The sequence below is a fragment of the Triturus cristatus genome, chromosome 9, assembly GCF_964204655.1.
Source record: "Triturus cristatus chromosome 9, aTriCri1.1, whole genome shotgun sequence".
Lineage (NCBI taxonomy): Eukaryota > Metazoa > Chordata > Amphibia > Caudata > Salamandridae > Triturus > Triturus cristatus.
Window position 1 is genome coordinate 353973307 of NC_140592.1, and position 23541 is coordinate 353996847.

The 23541-nt window shown below is 40.9% G+C and overlaps 1 protein-coding gene across 3 annotated transcripts in view; it reads right to left on the bottom strand.

Moving 5' to 3' along the window:
- DOCK3 (dedicator of cytokinesis 3) overlaps nucleotides 1–23541 on the bottom strand; it is a 1365978-nt gene that overhangs the window by 427788 nt on the left and 914649 nt on the right. For all 3 annotated transcript variants that reach the window (XM_085625129.1, XM_085625128.1, XM_085625127.1), the window contains exons 8-9: nucleotides 11775–11816; nucleotides 8916–9070 (exon numbers count right to left, since the gene is read on the bottom strand). In XM_085625129.1, the coding sequence (XP_085481255.1) occupies nucleotides 8916–9070; nucleotides 11775–11816 (197 nt within the window). The remainder of the gene's footprint in view (nucleotides 1–8915; nucleotides 9071–11774; nucleotides 11817–23541) is intronic.

Genomic DNA, 23541 nt, shown 5'->3' on the forward strand with positions numbered 1-23541 from the left:
GCAATTGAAATATCACAAGTTAACCTTTGCAAAGGACTTACATCTGCGCAACAAGACCGGTTGCTGCAATTTTAATAACTTTTGATCCATTTGGGCTTGAAACATTTTTGTTCTTAAAATCTACATATTGTGCAGCATATGATGGATTATGTGGCAAATGCAGAAATTCCATAATTATGCGGGAAACACTGCAGCTTCAGAATTACATAATTCCAGTGTCCCTGCCTGCAACTCTTAAAATTAAATTTTGTGAAAACAGAAATCCTGGGGGGATATTTACAACAATGGGCCTTAATTTCAATGTCTGGCGGACTTGAGTAAGCCTGACACCCTTTCGGTTTGGGAACTGACCGGCCATAGGTCGGCGGTTCCAAACACCCTATTACAATGCGACCACACATGTTGCGGTCATTCCATATGGGAGCTTGTGCAGAGGTCGTAAACCGGCCACAGCACAAGATCCCATAGAGAATTGGGAGTTCCTGCAAATCCCTGCACCATGTGAAAGGAACCTAATGGTGCCTGCCACACAGTGCTGGGATTTTACAGGGGGGTACCATTGGTGCCCCACAGGCCCCCAACCAGAGGCTGCGGAGGCATGGGGGCCTTCTAGGGGCCCTCCAAAGCAGCTTTCCGACAGGCTTTTCATGGAGGAAAGCCTGACATGAAAACCCTGTTGGAAAGCTACATCATAATCCCAACGGTTGATACGCTGTCCCTGGAGGATTCTGCGTGGCCTCCAACTGGTCAATGGGCTCCTTGAGCCCGTTGGAAGCCACTCGGTCTGATCAGCCGGTTTAAACTCCGGCCGTCTACTTTTAAATTAGGCGGTCGGACTTTAAACCAAAATTAGTAACACCGTGCTCTGACATTTTCAAAATGCAGGGATGCACCGTATTTAGAAAAATACAGTGCACCCTTGTGTTTTCCCTAGGGCTGGCTCTAACAAAGCTCTGATAAAGCTGTCTAGCATCAGCGCAGGAACCCTTGTGCCATTTTGCAAGGGTGCCTGCACTGCAGGAGCGATTGTTTATGTGCAGGAAGGGACACCTTCCTACATACAAACAATCTTGAAAGACGATTTGCTGTTTCTATGTGTGCTGCATAATGCAGCACATGTAGAAAGAGCAAAATTCGATGAGAATTTAATAATTTCTCCTTGTATCGCCATTCTAAGACCAGGTTTTGCCTGACCTTAGTTTTTGGCACTGCCCCATCCTTGTAAATATGGGGCAGTGTCAAAAAGCAATGGGTGCACCCAGTGCAAAACCCATTGCCTGCCCCTCTGCCACAGCGGAATGCTGAGAAAAGGGACATATTTACAAGGTGCCATTAAGCAACTTTAAGAGGCTTAACGCCACCTTGTAACATCTGGGGTATGGAGCAACGCCACTCTAGCGTCAGAAAAGGTGATGCTTTTCAACGTTAGTGGCTTATTAATTATTCCCGCTGGTCTTCTGGAACCAACCATCTGGCTATCCAGACGCTGGCTGGTTGAGCTTGCTCCTGCACCCAAATCACCAAAAAGATGGGTATTTATTATGACTAGTAATCTTCGTAACTTCCAGGTTGATTTATATATAACACCCACCAGCTGTACATCTATTCCTGCTGGCTCCGTGAACATAACCGTCTCATCTCTCCAGTACATTCTTATTGATGTCATCACATTCTCAATGCTTAAAGGGGAAGTTACAACACATCTTCCCTATATAAACAATATACATAACAATAATAAAGAAAGGAATAGAACAATATGAAAACAGGAAATTGCAACTAAATTGTTTACATAAATAACTGATAGACCAAAGGACTAAGTAATACTGGACAACTCACAAATAATGAGGTAGAACAGTACTGTTTCTACTAATATTTTGCATAGTAATCTTGCAGATACAATGGTGGCCTCCTGACTCTGGAATCACGCATAGATGAATCAGGACGGGGACAATCCACATTACATTTGGGAAACCTTGACTGAGGTAAAGAGCTTCTGTAACCACTCTCCCTTGAATATTTTGACAAACGAGACATACTCCATACATCACCCCCTTCAAGCATTACCACATTCCTCATTACTTTGATAATGCGCCTAGGGCCAAAATATTTTATTTCGCCTTTAGGAGACCAAACTGCTTTCTTCACATCCTGCTGGCTCCGTGAACATAACCGTCTCATCTCTCCAGTACATTCTTATTGATGTCATCACATTCTCAATGCTTAGAGGGGAAGTTACAACAGTATTACTTTTGACACCAATCTTTCCTTACATTAACACATCTCAAAAACTACTACAAACTATTTATTTTTCCTGAAGGTACTGAACAAAGTCTTGCCCTTCATACCAGCAGTTTACAGACAAACTATTGCCAATGGACTATTGAGACCAAGCTGAGCTACAGCAACTTAATCTACCCTGGTCTGCCTACAAAGCAAAGCCATTGACTGCAGATGATTCAAAATGCCACAGCCGACTCCTCACAATGAAAAAGAACGACTCCACTACCCCCCATGTTGTCCTCCTGGTCTAAGTCCTTATCTTGTGATACAACCTCTACTGCACAAGGTGAGGACTGGGTCGAGGAGGACTACGAATCGGGGTAATTAATTTTACTGATAAGTAACTGAATCATTTCTCCTCATCTTCTCAGCCTACATTTGCCTACTTTTAGGAAGAGATGTTCTGTCAAAGCTTTGTGCTTCTGCCATAGAACTATACATTCGCAGTACCCGACCAAACTGCCAAACTGCAAAAAACAATTCAGATATAAAACCAGGTTTGCAGTGACTGTGCACATATACACTTTCTCCCTTGTACAAAGAAATCCAAGTTCAGTGACCGATCCTTGTGGCCGCAGCCCAGAATGGCCTTTTTCTCCCACTTGGAGTTTAGGAAACAGCTCCAAACTCTATCTGTAATCTTTTCGATCCTTATACACATACCGCTGCTGAGATCTTAGCACATGGACATCAAGATGGGTATCAGAGCGTTGTACAAAAAAGACCATCACTCAATCAATCTAAAAATATGCAAACAATTTCATAAATTCCCCCCTCTGCAAAACTGCTTTAAGGGCAACAATTAAACTGGGGGAAATATACAATTTAAAAAAAAGGCAAATAGGATAAAAAAAATCCGACAAAATGTCAGTTTCCAAAACTTCCCCTGTGAAAGCGGAAAAATCAGCATGCACAAGCACTGGATAATGCCTTGGATGCAAGTCTCTTTTGCATAGGAAGAACACTTGACATGGGAGCAGCTGATGGGACATTTACTAAAAAATAATCAGAGATTGCTCCTCTGAGCAACATGAGAATCCAGTTAAGATAATGTGAAATGCACATAAGTGTATTATTGTGGCAGAAAAGGGACTTTACTCAGCAGCAGGACTACAAAATCCCTCAGGCAACATTGTATGAACGTGTTTCGCCATTGCAAAACAATAGATCATTGACAATTCCCAAGTGGCTCTATTTTAAAGACTTTGGTTTTTATCAAACTTTCTCTAACCTTAAATATTGAATTATTCTATTTATACATTTACCCTGAAGTTATGAACCCAGTGCAATTTTCCAAGGGGATCAGACTGATATATAGCAACCAATTCGAAATCACAAAACATGGGGAAAATACCTTTTATGAAAAACATCTTTTATAAAAACACACCCTGAAAACAACAATTTTTTTAAAGTAAGCATGGGCAATGCCAATAGGTCTGTCTCTAAAGGAATGTTGCATAATAATGTGAATGGGAATGGCTAAGAATTTGTGAGGAAGCAAAGAACTGTAGAATAACATTGATGTAGGTTAAAAGGTCAGGTGACAGTTGCACTGTCAAGCCAGACCTAAAAATCCATGTAGCTTAATGGAAGGATACCACTTTAAGAATACATAGGATCCAGTCCCCTCATAGTGGCCAAATTAAACCATATATCTTGGAGTGCAATCTCTGTTAATTTCATAGTGAAATGTAATGGAGCATCTTCAATGTCGTTGCAGAATTCTGTGGTACCAGAATATTGTATCAAAAGTACCAAGGACAAAAATAATGAAAAGGTAAGTGCATACAGGTAAATATAGATGTACTATTTTTATTTCCACTTCGATGGACCTTGAAGATATATATGCTGTCAAGGTACATAAATGTTGAGGTTAGCAAAGCAAATCTATATTTATCACTATAAACACTTCGGGCCCAATTCACAAAAGTAATCTGAGACAAAATCCTAACTTTATGACTTTCGGTATTCACAAAAGGCATTTAGTACTAGTAAAGTTAGGATTTCTAACTTTATTACTACTAAATGCCTTTTGTGAATACCAAAAGTCATAAAGTTAGGATTTTGTCTCAGATTAATTTTGTGAAAAGGGCCCTTCATTGTCTTAATATTAATATTTGTCTTAATATTTTTGTCCTCCATATTTTTTACATGATATTCTGGCACAACAATATTGTGAGGTCAATATTAAGTTGAACTACCTCCCAAAGGCAAGAATCCCAGCCAGCATCATGTGGACCGGAGGTTCGGAAGTGGAAGGTAGACAGAGGCCAGTTGCTTCTCTTTATCTCTTGCCTTCTTTGTTTGCGAATAAGTATTGGGGTCTTATTTTATGAAAACACTGTCAGATTCAAGTATGAGCAGCAGATCTTAAGACAATTTTACATTACCAATCACAATTAAAAACGATTGCAGGCATCCTCTTACAAACCTACAAACGAAAATCAGACAAAATCACAGACAAAGTGTTAGCCATAACAGCATTAGTAACAAACAATATGAATTTCTTAATAGATCCGAACCCAGAACACCTGATATTTACACACAGGAATAAGGATCATAGTGCTCTGCAGGATTTACCATGCAAACCAATAGTCTCTGGGTGCGCGTAAACTTTAGAGGTGTTAGGACATTGTTTGACTTCTTCATCAAGCCACAAATGCCTCCCATGAAGTAATACGTATGGAACAGTACAGACTAAATCAAAAGTGTGACAGACTTTGCGTTCAATAGTGAAGAAGATCTCGTAGTAAAATTGGGAACTGAGCCCCTCTACACAAACATCTCTAAGACCAACAGGTCATTAGACATGCATTAGAGTCCAGCAATGACACTGAAGTTGCTCTTTTAGATTTCATTATGGAATTAACAGTCATCACACTTCAAGAAAATTATTTAACTTCAATATAGAATTTGTTTTTACTATAGAAAGGAGTAGCCTGAGAACTTGATTTGCTCCAAAAATTGTTCATCTTATTGTAGCAAGAGTTATTTGGTCGCATGCAAGGCCCTTCTGTCAGAATACTCATATGTGGCATAAATACATGGGTGACAAAATTGTCATCTGGAATGGCACGTTGGATACTTTAGGCGACTTTGCAGTTTGGCTAAATGAGCCCTGACCTTACTGTTGACTTCACAGCTTAGCAAAATGAAATTTAGTTGTTGGTATTTAATGGTACAGCATGAAAAAAATAAAATATATGCCACAAGAGTGAACCGAGAAGCGAGAAATAACTTCCTACTGTAATAAAGCCACCATCTTCAGGCCTTTTGTGATAACCTCCTGTCAGGGCAGTTCCTGAGAATTAGATGAAATTGTAAAAACAGAACTGACATTTTCACTAAAACCAAGTGCTGATGAAAAAATGTACAGACAGAGGTAAATGGCATTGCCTCTATGAGATCTTGTTTGAACCCAAAGACAGAACACAAACCTCTGACCCACTGATATGTGTCATTTCCTTTAACCCTGTCAGTAATGGGAGGCAGAAAATAATCAAACAAAACGGGTCTGACATTAGTAATGAGATCCCCTCTACTTGCCTTTACATGCAATAGGTTTATATTAAGGCAAGAGCTTATAGAGATTGCAAATTAGATGACTGTATAATTACTCAGTAGGCCTACCTCCCATTAAAAGTCTCCTCTGACATTGCAGATGCCAAGCTTGCAAATTCACAATACATACCAAAATGTCAGAATTTGGGAAACATCAACACACTTTGACGTTGTTTTCTAATAGTTACAACCACATGTGAATATTGCTATTAAATGTGATTGTTCCAAGTTATAACAAGCATGTCCAATGCAATAGGTCTCACAATTGCGAGATTTTGAGCAATTGGCATTGTAAATGACAATGCCTTTTATGTTTAAAAAACCTGCAATAAAAAAAGGCATTGTCATTTACAATACAAATAGGTCAAAGTTTCTAAAATGCAAGACCTATTGCATTGCATATACATAAGCCCCATGCTGCGCTTTCACTAGAGGCCATGCCCCTTTCTTTAGACGAGCCGTGTCTAAAGAAAGGTCCGTGGCCACTATTAATGTGAAAGCGCGGTATGGGACGCTTTTACCAAAAAAAGCATTTGTTTGTCAAGTTGACAAACAAATGCTTTTTTTGTTTTTCCTGTGTAAGCGCGCAGTGGCACACTGAAAATAGAAGGAAAGCATGTAGTGCCTGCAGTAGGAGAAACTATTAAAGAAAATAGTGCTTACAGAGTTAATAAGACATACCGTGTAACAACCAAGTAAAAGGGCCAGTCCTCATGGGAGGTGAACAATGAAGACAAGGCAGTACTAAGGAGGGACTAACAAGCCTATTAACGAAACAGAAGCCAGCATTTATGAAGGACAATGACACAAGCCAAAGACAAATAGAGGCGGAGAGTGGGCAGTGCTTCAAGTCCATACTCCAATACAGCATGGCTCGCAGAGCAGCGCATGCACTGCTCAGGCTCGACCTAAAAATGGCACACTACACAGATGGTACAGCAAAGATTTCGCCTACATAAGAGTACAATACGATGTGAAATGTATACTGCCTCCGTCGTGGAATATTACACAACTTATCAGCCTACAGCGCTTGACTTGGCATAGCAGGTGATTGAAGTGATCTGACCAGACTCCAGAGGTGACAGTGTGAGGAATCTCCTAGCCAACCATTAGTGCAAATGGATAGACCAGTTATGTACAAAATGATTAGACTCAAAGACTTCTGTGAACTCAGGAGCATGGCTATACACACATAAAACTATGATCACAATGTGCCAGTCTCATTTGCACTTTTAGAATTGGAAAATTGAGTATCTGATCATCTGATATAAATACGTCGGGCATAAGATGGTCTCTCAAATAATTTAATGGCATCAAACGTTAATTATCTAATATAATTGATGTATTATTCTAGAAGGCATTCCTTTCAGCCTGGCTTGTAATTTTTCGTTATGAAAAGATGAAGGGCTGTTGTTTCATATAAATTTCTCCCAAGGACAAATCGATATGTAGGGTTGATTCTTATTGTTATTATGGTGTTTTACCTTTTCAACTGACTGTATGAAGGATGTACCCTGGCATATTAATTTTGGACTTGCAGCCTTTTCATTCAGTGAATGACTCCCTTGTAAGCAATGTAATTTCAAGTTTACTTCTTTTCCATTTTATGGTTTGTACTAGGGGACACATTTTTTATGGTGGTATGTTTGGTCTTACATACATTTTCCAACTCTTCACAGATTGCATTTTTTGACTATTTAGGATGCACCCTGCCTTTCAACTTTTGCTGAATATGGAACTTTTTTCCCTTCACCATCCGACCACCTAATGTGCACCTCAATTAGGAAATGCCAGTTCTAGCACATCCTTTTTTTGTGTTGTGAACATTTTTACCCTCACTCTTTGCAGTTTTTTGCCAGTCGGCCATTTTGACTGTACACAGATCTTCTATTGTACACCTCTTCTTCACCTTCCGATTGCGCACTGTGTTGAAGGGCTCACATTTTATTCCACTGTGCTGGGCTTCCGCCTTTGTCAAACCATATACCTTGGTGAGTTTGACTACACATGCTTATACTTTATAAATCCATAACAGATTGGCCATTTTTGCCCGCATCTAACCAGGCTTCAGGTGTTGTTGTTTTGTTTATAGCTTCTAACATTCTCATCTGAAGAGTGGAGCCTTTTTAATTCGGTAAATCCCTCAATTTTCATCGGTTTGACTGACTAGTAGAATCTAATAGAGGATAGTGTATTCATTTTGGGTTCTATGTTTCTTGACCCATTTTGCCAGCAGTATACGTGAGTGTTCGAGCACTTGTGTAACTTAATTTGTTTACCAAATAAACGCATTGGACTAATAAGGGCCCTACTGCCTCTTTCCATTTTTTAGCACCTGTGGAACGGTAATTTATTGTCCTGATAAGACCAATGATCTAGTCTACAAAGGTGAAAAAGTTGAAAATTAAGAACTGAGATTCTATAGAACACACAATAGTGATGAGCATTTGAGGATCAATTGGGGCTTTATTTGCGTCTGTTTAAATGGGACAAATCACAGCTCAGTCTCAGATCTCTTGCTATTTGGGTGGTATTTCTGTTTCTTCACGTGCCTCAGAACACTGAGCCGTGTGCACTTTTTTGCAATCTTCTGTCATTTGTTCTAATATTGACTTCATCTGACTACAATAACTGTCTTATTACTCATATATGATCTCCTGATTCATCTTGTTTTTAATTAATTTATTGGTGCATTGATTCGTTCTGCATAGTTTTTCCTACGTTTTTACTTGTATTCAGCATCCTTTAAATAAGCAGATGTAATATTAGTTCATTTGATTATTTTGACTGAATTAATCATTGGGAACCATTGTTATATGTCCATGACTTTCCCAGGTTCTTCATGTATAAAGGGTTAGTCGTGGAATACTACTTTCACATCATAGTCTGAGCTGCGTTGGAAGAACTCCGCTCTCAGTTTGAATCAGCATATGATGGCAACATTTTCAAATAACAACACACCGCGCTCATGCGCTGTGCCATGGACAAGGGAAGGATTACTGTAAACCCCATGAAAGCCATTGTATACACCAATCCATGACTGTAAGTGGAGATGTCAGTATTATTGCTAATACCTGATCTGTTTTCCCTCTCGCAAGTCATACAGAGAAAAGAAGACATCAGTGTCTTCTCCAATGGTGTTATAAGTGAAGCTCTTCAGATTGAGAAAGAAGTGATGCGGAACAGGGATGCGACATCCTTCTCCATGACGCTGGCGCAATGTGTCGACCTGGAAAGCAGACACAAAAGAAAATCATTAATATAAGCTACACAAAAGTCAATGTTATTTTAAACAAACTGAACCTTTAGAAAGAGAACCAAAAATATTTCCTTGAAAAATAGACTTGATTTAGGCAGAGGTCCAGGAAGGTCAAGAGAGAGACATATAATGGGAAGATATGATGACCCCACAAATTACAAATTCACTTTTCTTCACAAATCCTTTCTGAGTACTCATTTATATTGCCATCTGAAGAAAAAAAATAACTTCCACAGTTTTCCATCCATTTTTCTTTGATAGGTGGCTCAATTCCAAACACATTACTTAGTCTCTAAGGAAACACAATTAATGTCTTACTCTCCTGAGTTGAATGATTCATTTCCCAGTAGATTAAACAGTCTCCCTGGACAATTAGTTAATCTCTCTGAACATTCAAGATGATTCGGATATAAAGCCTGTATGTACCATTAGGGTACTATCACGAACAAAGGATTAATATACCATTAGATTAAATTATACCTTTAGGACTGAACCTTTTACCTCCTATGAAATAACATTTCTCTCTAGATGCAGAGGATTAATTTTTCATTATACGAATAGACTTTTCAGAATAAATGTATTAAATTCACTGGAAAGAAACGTTTTAAATAGGATTGAAGGATTGAAATACATATATAAATAAAGCCTATAAAAATCCTCTTTTGAGTAATACATATTATGCTGTCAAAGTGCCGGCTTGTCTACCACAGACCTCAAGACTGTTTGATGTCACAGACTACTAAAGGGGAGTCGACCATCTAGCAGCCCAGACCACATGGGGCTGAAAGATTTTTAGAAGTGTACCAAAAGAAGAGGAAAGGGTAAGAATTGAAAGCAATGTCACAAGGCAGGGTGAATGCTCTTTCCATCAGTTAGTGGCTATGTGACTCTCTTTACAGCACAGCTGATTCAAAATGCCAACATCAGCAGATCATCAGCTCTGAAGAAAAAAACATTTTTGTGTCTGTTGCCACTGTAGCAAACCCCGGAGCGGCTTGGAGCAAGTCTCATTAGAATGCTTAGCTCTAAAAACATTTTGGCAGATTTACAAACCCCTTGCGACACTTTTGCGTCATTTTTAACATAGGAAAAGTGACATAAGGGTGGCGCAAGGGGCTTGTAAATAAGCTCCATTGTGAGCAGTGAGAGCCCGGAGAGACATGATGCATTTCTGTGGCCTCATAATTACAAAGTCTGACCTCCCTTTATGATATATCGCCCCAGGATTAAAGGTATTAGATTTTTTTCATAATAGATCAAACAATCTCAACATTAGAAACAATTGTCTTAGCTAGATCATACGAGTTTGTCAATTATTGCCCAGTACAATTTATAATCTCTAAATGTGAATGATCATCCTCTTTACTGCCCTGTGGTCGCATTTCTAAACACAGACAGGCACATGCATCAACCACAAAACCGGTCGCAAATGGGCAGATTCTCAGAATCTGCCCCTTTGCGACCGGTATTTTTGCATTTGGGATGCATCATCCCAAATGCAAAAATCGCAATTTAAGGAATCTCAAAATAGCGATTCCTTAAATAGCGATTGCATTTAAGGAATCCCTAATTGAGATTCCTTAAATGCAATGCATTAAAGTTTAAAAAATAGCGATTTCGCTACTAGCGGGAGGAAATTACCATGAAGCTGGACTTCATGGTAATTTGCTAAAACTTAGAAAAATGCACTTATTTGCATTTTTCTAAGTTTCATGTTGCGCACACACATGCCCTTAGAGCATGTGTGTATGCAACATGTGTGCAGAGTTCAAATACATGGGTGCAATAGGGTGTCATTTTGACACCCTTCCACTCTAGAAATTGCGGGAGCAATTTGCGAGTACCTACTGGTACTCGCAAATTGCTCCCGCAATCTCCAATGCATTCCTATGGGCCCGGAGGCCCATAGGAATGAATGGGAAGCCATTCATTAATTGCGACTCGCAATTTGTGAGTCGCAATTAATGAATGTTAAGGAATCGCTATTTTAATAGCGATTCCTACATGCATAGGCTTTTGCGAGTCCTTAATTGCGATTCCTTAATATTCGCAATTAAGGACTCGCAAAAGCTTTTCTTGATGCATGTGCCTGCATGTGTCTTTTTTCCTTCCAAGCTAATTAGAATGGAAGCATGGCAATGCATTTCAAGAATGACAGCCCCAAACCACTCTGCTAAACGTTACCACTATCTATTGCTTATTCAGCGTTCTAATACCGTATGGTACACAATGCCGTAGGGTTTTCACCAAATTGCACTGTGAGACGTTTCTTGCAGGAAAAAGCTTAATAAATCACAGAGTGTTTTTTTGTTTCCAAAGATACAAAGAGGAGGACGAGTTTTTCAAAACCCAACCTTATTTACATTAAAATATTGTTCTCTTTCTTTTACTACAGACATCCAAACAGTACAGTACAGTATTTTACTTCCTCTTTTAAAAAAAAAAAAATTTACGTCTTTGGAAAAAAACATTGGTTTTGTACTTAGGCACTAATATAAACATGTAATGTAAAATATATATAATTGGAACAACGTGTAATATGATCCTATATGATGTTCGTATGTGTCCTGTTGACATTTACAAACCACCTTTGATATATCTGAATGGCTCATCCCATGAGGGCAGTCTTACCCTCTAGAGATAATAAGAGAGATACATTCTCTTACTCACTCACCTGTGAGGTGCTTTGTTGTACACTGTGCCTGCTGGACAGATGCTGTGGGGGGGAAGGGAAAATTCAATTAGTTTGTATTCAGCTTTACTTGTTGATCCAAATAACTCTACCCATTTCTGTGCAGAACGTCTTGCTACATGGTACTAGTAGAGGCAAAGTATTTTTTAATTGTGCTAGATTTCAGTAGTACTAGAGATTAAATCATTAGAATAATATTACTACAGAGAGAAACATTTGCTCTCTCAGGATTTTAGTTCACCTTCTACCCAACTTTCACAGTTCTCAAGACTTCGGTTATCATATTCTCAGTTTTGTAATTACCGCCTCTCAAATACGCCAAATTCATAACTTAAATTTCTAACGAGAGCAAGAATTATTGCATCCTAGAAATACCCAATGAACACGAGGGACATGCCTTCATTGTACACATTCGCAAACAGGAGCTGCTTGTGATCCTGGAGTGACGGTGAGTGGTGGTGAGCAACTTAGCATGTTGTGATTTCTGTTTCGTACGATGCCTTAGCATGAATCAAACAACCTCTCACAGATAAATCCTCCTTTGTAAGGCTGAAAGTGATCCATGTTTGTGTAATATGAAGCAATCACAATAAACTCTTCATATTGGTATGGGAGATGTCCCTTCTATTGCACAAGGAAGCAGCCCTGACAACCTCCTGCAAGCATCAATAGTGCCTGTGGGAGCTGGTGCGCTCTTTGCGGTGTGCGAAATTTGTGAAACTTGCTCTTGTGTAAAGTATACAAAATTAGGAAAAAATAATATGAACCTAGGTAAAGTGCAACACTGTCATTTAATGCTGCATTTCAGAGCAAAATGATTTTGACGCAAAGACACATTTCTCGTTAAAAAAAAAAAAACTGAGCAAAAATCACAAGTGCCGAGAACAACAGCTGCTCGCTTTCTGGTTGCTTGCGATGTTGCTAGCCTAAAGTTTTTCAGCAATAGAGTCATTTCGGGAAATTTGATTAACCAGTGGAATGCAGATTTCACAAAATTATGACAAAATTCCCCGGCATAACAGAAATTCCATCTAGGTCTATTCATAACCTAACACAGCTATCACCAGGACTTATCTCTCCTAGGCAGCTGGAGCATCGCAGAGTAGCGCAATAAAGTTATTAATTACATTGACTGGAATGCTCCCGATAGAGATGTATACTCAGGAGTACCCATCAATGTGATCAATATCCTAAACTGTTGGCCCGAATTGACTAGGTTAGGCCACTGACTTCAAACTTCTTGCACTTGGGTCCTTACCACTGCTCTTACCAACAGATCAGCATTGCTTTCTGCACCAGGGGATGGGACCACAGGGGAGAGGGAGCTCCTGGCAGGAAATAAAGGCCAGTGCTATTTTATAATTGGGAAGAAGTGTGATGAGTGAACTTATCAACCACAAGCCAATTGTCTCAGGTTATGGATTCTATCAGACTAGTCAAAGGCATTTTTTTGTATTTGGTTGCTTGGAATTACACTGAATAAAATAATACTATGCTTTACAGAATGACACAGTTATCCCACTGAACACTGTTGAGGTCTTGGGTCTAAAAGACCGTTCTGACTCCCAGGACATGGAATCAGAGCAGATCCTTACTTTGCAGCAGTGTCATCTCCTGGACTGACCCTCACTGTCAGACCTGGGGATACCTGAGCCCTGATGCAGCACAAGGAATGGGTGTACTCTAGGGGAACTTCAACTTCAGAAGAACAAGGGAATCAGAGAAATATGTAAAGATGTTTAAGGAAGCTAAGGGATGCCAAATTCTCACCCATGTGCCTGTCTGTATGCAGGAGGAGAAGAACTGCTGCCACCCCCTAGTCAAGGCTTTTTTTTTATAACACAAAGAGCCCGAGGCACTCTCTGACTTTTGGGATTGTACAGACCGAACATGATGTCTGTGAGAGCAATCCATTGATCAGTCACCATCACCAGAGCAAAAACTTTCCTAAGCAAGACCGTTGAGAAACCCATAGAGAAAGAAAGAGAGAGAGGACGGATCAGAAGGTACAGACAATAGATATATAGCGGAGTGGTAAACAGAAACAGGGAGAAAGATAGAGTGTGATAGGGAGAAGAGAGAGGAAAGGGAGGGAGGGATAGGGAAAGAGAATAGTCTAGTGGGTCAGTTTTTACTTTTGACTACTCTGACAGTACTACAAACATTACCTGCAGCAACACCAAATGCATAGTCTCGGGTATCTTGCAAAACACCTGCACAAGGTATATACAACAGAAAACAGCCAACACGTTTCATCCAGGACAATGGACTTCTTCAGGTTCATCTAGCCGAACATACAGGTAGTGTCGGACAATGGCGCCGAGCGTAACTGGCACAGATATCGGTGCCTTTTTGGGGTGGATTCACCCTACAGCTTCGATACTTGGAAGCATTTGGAATAGATATTCAGCGAATCTACATATATTTTCTTACCCATATGTGTAGCAACATACATCTATCCAGTTTTTTGCATAGGACTCATCCGATATGATGTTTGTGTGCCACCTTGAATTCTGAACTGACAAGTGGACAAGCACTACCAGTCTGACATAATTTTGTTCATTGCCCTGAAGAAGTCCAGCGTGTATATAGCTTGCATATAAGAACCTTGGAAAAATATACAGAATAAAAAGAAGATCTGCACACATTTTGGAAATCCTATTTGACTGTTCATTTATTTTTCATGGAAATGAAAAAAATGTTATATGGTGCAACTTTCTGTGTATTTGAAAGTGTAACTAGATATGTTATGGTGTTTTACTCTGGAAGAAGCACAGATAGGAAGAGAGCAGTTATTAACCTACATGGATGTTTAGGTCTCACCTGGCAGTGCAATTGCCACTTGCCCTTTTAACCTACACAAATACTATTCTAGAGTTCTTTGCTACCACATAAATACATATCTATTCCAATGCTAATTACTTGTAATGGTTCACATTACAATACAAAATCCCTTTACAGCCTGACCTATTGGCACTGCCAATGCTTGTTTAGCTATCTGATTCGCTAATAGGGATCACTTCTAATTTGGTGCCCAGGCCTATTTTCTGTCCCAGTGTGACCCTGGCTCAGACTCTCATATGGTTCTTATCTTATCTTTACATAGCTTCCGACAGACACTATTAGACCCCACAGCAGAACCACTGAAGACCCACATCTACACCAACAGGGGCTCACACAGACAGTAGAACCAAATAGAGCTTTCAGCAGTTCACTCGGACAGCTACCCATATACACTCTCTCTTCCCTCCAAACAGTCCCCTAAATCCTTCCTACAACCTGGATGCCTCACCTCTCCTTTTCACAGATTCCTCCAGGCTCCATTGTGCATGTGACTGCATGCCACCTGGTTTTTGGGCTTTTACGCATACTTGTTAAGTATTACAAAACAGAAAAGGGAATTTAGCAGCATTGCACTGACAGCCAGGTGTGTAGGCTACCTGTGCTGGAAATGGAAAATGCTACTAAAGTGCAGAATACTCGTGGTCAAAAACAAGACAATATACGCTTGTACCATGTGCACATTACTTGCAGTGAATACTTTCAATTGCCTAGGCGCAAATTGACACTTCGCCTTGTAGTTGATATTATATAATGGTGTTTATTGGAACTAAAAGCACGAAAGGCATTAAAACGCCTTTGAGCTTGTGTGAGATGTACGTGCACTCTACTCTGTCCCCTACATTTCGGTAAAGCGTAAAAGTGCTCACAAAACTTTGCTAAAGAAGCCAAGGTACTAAAAGGTACTGTGTTTTGCCCAGGATCCAATTGCCTGTTAAGTCTTTCTACTGACTAAATGTTCTTAGTTGCAATAGTACCATTACATTATGTTTCATCCACCACAAAGGTCTGTAGTGGACCCCATTATCAACCTCCTGTATATTTCCTATCCATTTCTCTTGCATCTATCACCATCCTATTTACTATAAACACTACTGCTGTCCACTCTTAGGTCTATCCCTTCATGCACCCTATTACTGGCCAACTGATGACAACAAATGCATGTATCCTTCATGCACCTTACTGAAATTGACTTGAAATGTGTTCAGCTAGTATGGGTATGGCAGCTTTTGAATTGCTGCTTTCCTCTAATGTGTATACCAGTCATAGGCATCAGTTATGTATCACTGTTGACTTCCAACGTACATATATTTCTTGCATTTTTATTCTGCCCCCCATGCACATCACCACCTAGTGCTAATGTCATCCAAATCAATGGATCATCTAAAACAGCATTTGTTCCGTAGCAGACTGCAGCCCTCCATGTTCTATTAGAGCTACATAAAACCAGGCGCGGTCAGCACAGGTAACAGCGGTCGGACAGTGGCGTGGGGCGGGTGGGGAAAGTGGACAGACGACGTGATAGGGAAAGTAAAAAAAAATCATTAATAAAATCACTTACTTTGCACTTGCCGCATCGCTGCGTTGGCAATGCAGCGTGGGCAAGGTTAATGGTTTTTAAAAATTTTTTATTTTACTTTCCCTATCCCGTCGTCTATCCACTTCCCCCTCACCCGCCCCCGCCCCTGCACCCCCACCCCACCGCTAATGCCTGTGCCAGCCGCACATGATAAAAACAAACAAATAAATAAAATAATAAATACATTGAAGGAAACCACAGTCTGAGAAATCCTTCGGCTACCACAACGGCGCTAATGAAAGTAGTAATAGAATGAGTTGCTGTACTCGTCATGGGCCAAAGGACATTGGAGCCAGCTCACATCCAATTTTAAATGTACTGTATTAGACAAAATCCAATTTGCTTTTACTTCGACAAACCAGACTACCTTGCTGACAAACGTCCTATTGCCGAAAACCTCCTGAACACTAGTAACCACATCATTGTATGTCTTATGGTCCAGAAATTAAGCAAAGAAAAAACAGTAGACACAAATTTTCAATCTTTGCTAACAGATTCTGGAACAATTTCTCTCACCTTAATCCAGACCTTAATCTTTTCTTTAAAAGTGTGCAAAGCAATTTAAGATGTTATTAACCTTGCAATATCTGCAAAACCACTACCATTGCCTTCCACACCTGCCGTCCTGGCGCTGTGCACGAGGCACTCTATTTGTATGCATTTTGCAGTCTGACCTCATCAACTAGCATAAATCACTATGCAACGCCTGTTCTGACCATGCACTATGATTGTGCCCTTCTTGGCAATGCCCAAGAACGCAGCCAACTGTCCCACGTGGCTCTCAGTTATCCTTCTGGGTGCTGTCTTCCAATCAAAATGCCCAAAACGAAGCAAAAATGTTATCCAATAAACTGAAATATGACTCTCTTTAGAAAGCCCCAACAGTCCCCTCTTATTTGAAAACCTAAGGGGTTAGTTATGATTCCATCGTGTGATGAATATCAGCCCCATCAGCCACACTCCGCACCCATGAAACTCTATTGACCATCACCTGAAGTCACATCTTCTCAAGAACAATGAAAAAAATGTGCATCTTATTTTGCATTCATTATTAGTCATGCACTTTTGCATGTTGCCGCCTGTTTTGGAATAACCGGGCGGTATAGCTTGAGATTTGTTCATTTACATTTTGGGCCTCATGAAGCAAAGGCCTCGTCACTGAAGCTTCCAGACACAGAATAGCCTGGCCAGCCAGCTTCAAGACCCTCTCTGATCCAACATGAAAGTGAAAGACAAATTGAGCTCAACAGGCGGACATCGTCGGTCGGATAATATTAAATGCAAGATGTGGCCGCAAACCTTCAACTTTCCACGGGTAATTCAGAAATTCACATCAAACAGTTATAGATATTTTGGTATTCCTAATGAATCATCACTACCCGAATGGGATTCCTCAGGGTGCAAGTAACACAGGATGGGTATTCGCATATATAATTGCCCATGCAGGGGCGGCTCCTCCACAATGGCAGAGGAGCGTCGCCCCTCTTGCTTAGAGCCAGCAGCTAAAATATAATACAATATTTCATTATTGCTCTATTTTTAAGCAGTTGGCTCAGCCAGGGTGTGCAGGGAGGGGCAGGGACATGGGAGGGGAGAGGAGGAGCGCTATGTGTATTCTCTAAGTGAGCATGTGTGTTTGGCCGATCGTCTTAGGCCGGCCAAACACACATGCTCACTTAGCTTCTCTAACCCGGCTGTATTGAACAGCCGGGCTGGAGAAATCCCACAGACTCCCTGACCTGAGAGGAGCGTTTTTTCAGAGTAGGAGAGCATCGCGGGGATTGGACAGTGAGTCTGTGACGTAGTCCCAGTGTCTGCTGGGAGAAGGAAGAACCAACGATCGAGGCATGATGTGGGAGGCCGCTGGCAGCAGGAGAGTTTAAACTTGTATTATTATTAAACTCCCCGCTCGCGCTCCCCCGTGCCCCTCCCCCCACCCCACCACTTTTTCTATGTGTCAGCAACGACTGCCCCCATGTTCCTCCTTTGTGCCCTGAAATCTGGCTCTTGTAGTCAATAGATATAAATAAACACTTAACCCAAAATTAACATTTATTTCAAGATGCTTGAGTTTTGCTTCAATGTAGCTGTTTCAATCTATTAATAATGTTTTATTTAAACATGAAAAATCAAGCAATCCATAGTAGTTCCACTGTCCCAGAGGAGGCTCAGCCAAAAGACACAGAATTACCACCAATCTTTTCCCCCTGACAGCTTTTGACGGCTTCCTTTGGCTGTCTTGTTCTTTAGAAATCATCCAGAAATGTATTTACGTCAAAAACGTAAGTGCTATTTGTCAGAGATAACTTGTATCCTACAATATGGCTTTTTTACAATAACAAAATATCTCTGTTGTAAATGACCCCACTTTAACAATGGGTGCAGTAGAGTAGTTTGAATGCGTTGACCCCTAGAGCAAGCTTGAAATTGGCGCCTTTGGCTGCTGTTTTGGTAGTAAAATACAGAAAATATCAAATAATAGGACCCTCGGGGTTTTGTGACTCGGTACCATTGCAACGGCTGCACCAATGGTAGCTAAGACCCTGCATGGCTCTCCCATAACCCCACACTAAATACAACTCAGGTCCTCATTATAAGTTTCTTGTTTGTCCTAATTTGAGCAGAAACAGGAGCTTACACCTGATTTGGGATTAGGACATCCTCAGGAAAACAACATGCACATTCCGAATTTCCCATAAACATATTTTGTCAGTGATAAAGTGGTAGTGATAAAACCTGCTGAAATCCATGTGCAAACATCAATTATTCCACATCCTATAGGTGAAATACTGTAAATAAAGGCCTGGTAATACTGCACCTGATAATGACTGCTTCCAGCACCAACTTTGGAGAACCCTGCTCTAAGGGCCCCAAAAGGTAGTCTATGTCCAACTATGTCACCCTTAGCTTTACCAGCTAAAAGATAAACCGGTGTTCCTCCTGACTGGAACTTTACCTTGGTGGTTTTCAGAAGCTGTCTTTTACGCATTGTCTCCAACACAAAACTGGTAATAATCAGATCATTTCCCCAGTGTAGGAAAATGCCTCTTTTGCATGATCACCCCCTTTTTTTTGTACTGATGCTGCTGTTCTTTTTTTTACTCAGTGCACTGGAGCTGTGCTCGCGCTCTGACCCCCAAAACACCTGTCGAAATTGACTTTACTCCTAATTGGCGTATTTACCTGACTTTCAAGCCTCTAGTACATGGTACAAAGTGTACCCAGGGCCTGTACATTAAATGACACTAGTGGACTGCCGCCCTCATTGAGCCAATATTAGAGTGACAGTGCAAAACATGACTGCAAGCCTACCACTGTATCGTTTCTATGCAGTTTTAAAACTTCAAATTCAAACTCCCAAATTAACCCCTTTTGATAGACATAAACCTTCCTTTTAAATGTCAATACTTTCACTAGGTAGTCCTTAAATGCCTAAAATGCAAGATGTTAAACGTATCCTTACAGGGACAAGGCCATGAAAGCTATTTTCACTGTAGCAGGGTTAACTGTTCCATAGAAAAGTATTGGGATACAATAATAAAATTACTAACATTATCTCCACCTTGGAAAACCCTACAAAGGTCATTCTTGGACGTATTATTTTATTACAAGCCCAATTCACTGGTAAAGTCGGTTTTGCACTAAATATTTTACAAAAGGTACTTTAAAAAGTCACCTTTTACCTGCCTAAAGCCTCTAGAAGCCCATTGGCTTGAGCTTCAAACTGGCACCTGTTGTTGAATAGCCCCTTGATAAGTTGTGAACTTGCTCTCAGGGCTGCAACAAAAGCCTTGGATGTGGAGAGGTGATCTGTTCCTCTGACAGGATGACCATCTGGGAAGTTCAAAGAGGCCTACCCCGTCTCAGGAAGATGTAGCAAACACCTGGGTCTGTTCCCTCCATTGTCCATCTAGTCAGCCATGCACCAATCTCATTGGAGAGGAGCTGCCCCCAGAACCAGTTGGGAGTGAATACAAAGGATGGGCTGCTCATTTATCTGGCCACACATCTAGCTCTGCACATGGGAAGAAAGGTTCTGCCATGTTGGATTTAAGTAGAGAGTGGCACTGTGTGACAGAGAGGAACTGCACCCCGCCCATAGGTTAGTGACAGGCATAAATGTTGCACACCTGGGCAACATCTTCAGAATAGTACTGGACCTGTGGAAGACAGAAGAAGGGCTGCACCTGTTGTTGAGACCTGTGAGGAGACCTTAAAGGCTGGATCTGCTCCCACTTATACCCTGTCCAAAGTGGTGGACTCTAAGGGTAGGTTAGCTGACCTCCTGTTAAGCAACAGGGACCCAACAAGCTTCTAGGAGCCCCTTTTCTGAAGAACCCAACTGACAACTGGACTTGCCCTGGGCCCTGCTGGTTGCTTCTTCTGTAGTGTGTCTTGACCCCCAAGTGTCGTTCCTGAGATGCTGGGACACTTGGCTGTGTCAAAGTGTACTCCTCCTAACTTCCTGAAAAAACTAGGTCTTGGAAGTGTTTTAGCTCCAAAGACCTCTGGAGGACTGGGACAAACCTGCCAAGTCAATCCGTCATTTGTGCGTTCTAGTTGCTGCCCCTCTGAGCTTCTCTGCAGAAGCAAATCTATTTCAATGTGACGTAGTAGAGAAGCTACGCAGCTTAATACATCATCACAAGGTAAAGACTACAAAAGTAACTGGTTGGTGGGGTACCTTCTTGGGGCACATATATTGTATTTCTCGCACCCAGAGCTTTACTGAACAAATTCAACAGCTTCAATGGGCCTTGTCCGATGGCTATCTGGCCTCATGAAGCCTTGTTTGACACGCTGAGGATTTTGGACTTTCAGTTCACAGTCTAACTCAGAAGGTAAAACGTCTGACCCGGGATAACCTTGTTTCTATATCCAACCCCTGCTTCATCCCGGTCAGCCTTAAATCATGCCTAGGCCCCGGAAAAGTGCAACCAGATCATCACAGTTGCTGCTTAATGCTTTGTGGTGCTATTTTTATTTAAAACTTAAAATTGCATATCTCCCGTTTCCCCAAATGGATTTTTGTCATTTTGGTGTCCTTTTATTCATGAAATTATTTTCTGATTTTATAAGTGGAAGTGGGAATGTTATTGTGTTGTGTTTTTGACTTTGTAACTTGTTTTGGTACTTCTAAATCCTTCATACAATTCCTTAAGTTAAGTCAATCTGCTCTGTGCCACAGCTACCAAGGGTCGAGCTCAGGTTCAAATTACTGAAACATTTACTGGACCTAACAACAATAATGACATTAATATCTGTGGTGGACTATCATCCAAAACAATTAAAACTCCACTTATTCACACCCGTCATGTGTGAAGTTCACTACTTTTTATAGCACCTTGGAGGCTCTACTTATATCTCCGGTTAGTGACACACTTGATGATTGGTCCTACTACTACATTGGTCTTCACCCTCTCTCATCTTCACCGAGTGCATATGCAAAAGCCTAGAAAGTGAACGTATGCATCTATCTCAAGTGAGTCCATGAGCTAATTGGCTATAAAGAAACATGAGTCTCCATCTGCAATGTCTATTGCAAGGCAGTTTTTTCAACTCGCTTCACTCTCATCATGTTTTAGAAAATCTCAGCACTAAAGGTAAGTGCTTTATTCTCCTAAGGATTGCCTGCAGTTTGTCATTTGTCATAAAGAATTATGGTTTAAGTTTCTGCTGTTGCTTCTCAAGCTCTCTTACTCTTACCTCTATGGTTTATTTTACTCTCCCAAAAAGCACCACTTAATCAGCTTGTCCAGTTTGTCACTCATCTTAGAAATTGACGACTAAGTGTCTGTGATTCTTCCCACCCTGGTCATTCACTTCACGTATGGGATCAAAGAGAAGATTATAGGCTCCTCATCTTTCCTCTTGTTCTGCAGATGACAGTCTCTTCCTGGCATTTTTGCACTACCTCGTCTCAGATTTTAACGTCTTATTCCCCTCTCGTTACAGCTCCTTCCACATCCTTTCTACGGCACATAGTACATTTCGGTGTTCCTGTAGGACCAATTTGCCCTCACTGGTAAAATATTCAGTATGGCAGCTGTATTCACAATTTTATGTGCCTTAGTGCTTTTTTTATGTCAGGGGAGCCAGCTTTCTACTGTACACACTGCTCGGCAGTGTATGACTGTAAAATGGATGTTATATATGACATGTCCACCCACTGCACTCATCCAAGGAGATTGCAAATGTCAGCATTACTTATCGCACTGATTTCTATTCCTATTGCACACTGAGACTCATATAATGCTGATGAATCTAGAAGCATTTAGATTCCTGACGACACATGCAGCTATTTACGACACCCACAAAACAGTACCTCATCACCCTCTCTAAGTCAAGTTAACCTCCTCCTCCACCCAGTGCTATCAGATGCCACCATCTCCTACACCACACTGCAGTGATGCGCCCCAAGGCACATCATTTGCTGCAGAAGAGTAAATGGTGTCTTTGTGACACCAATCCTTATTAACTGGAAATGAACATCATCAGCACACTACCAGTGTTCATCTTAAGCATGCCATTCTGCTCACCTATACCACAATCCATCAACTCTATGCTAAAGTGTCACAGACTTGGGATTCTTTCTCTCTCTTCTATACTTCTTAACCTCCCTCTGAGTGCAGGCATTATGGTTGGAGGAATATATGCGCAGCCTTGGGTTGAGGAAATTGTACACAGAGAAAAAAAGAAACATCTGAGCTCGTTACTCCGATAAATGTGACTGATATCCCGTTAACCACATTCTAAATGCTGTTGGATATAATGCACTTGTAATACGGTGAGCGGGCTATCAATTATGTTTGTGGCTGAGAAACCTGTCCGCCGAACTCCAAATCACGCTCTATGTTTCTTAATGTATCAATGGATAGTGAACTCTACGAGGGAGACAGTGAGAGAGACATCCTCACCATCTGATCCATTCACCTGGTTGGAAGATCAATCTTTATACATGGCAAGGGAAAGGATGTGCTGGCCGTGCTTTGTAACTATACGTCAGTCCTAGCAATTTGTATAGTTTGTTCTCTTGTTGAAGTCACACCTTCTTCCCACTACATTAAGTGACTGGTTGTTTGTGAAGACATCGGGTGGCACCATCTGAGAGTATCTCTGTACCAAACACTTCTTTATAGGGAGTTTCATTGATGGATGTTTACGATGACCTGTGCTACTGTGTGACTGTGCTGTGTCCGGGGACATAAACGATTAAAGCTAGTTTGCTATGTCTCACTGGAGGGTACTTAGACTCAATTGCAGAACATTTTCACATGGGGCATCCTTCCTATGCAAGGATGGTTATAGTTTGGAAGCTGTCACCTGTCT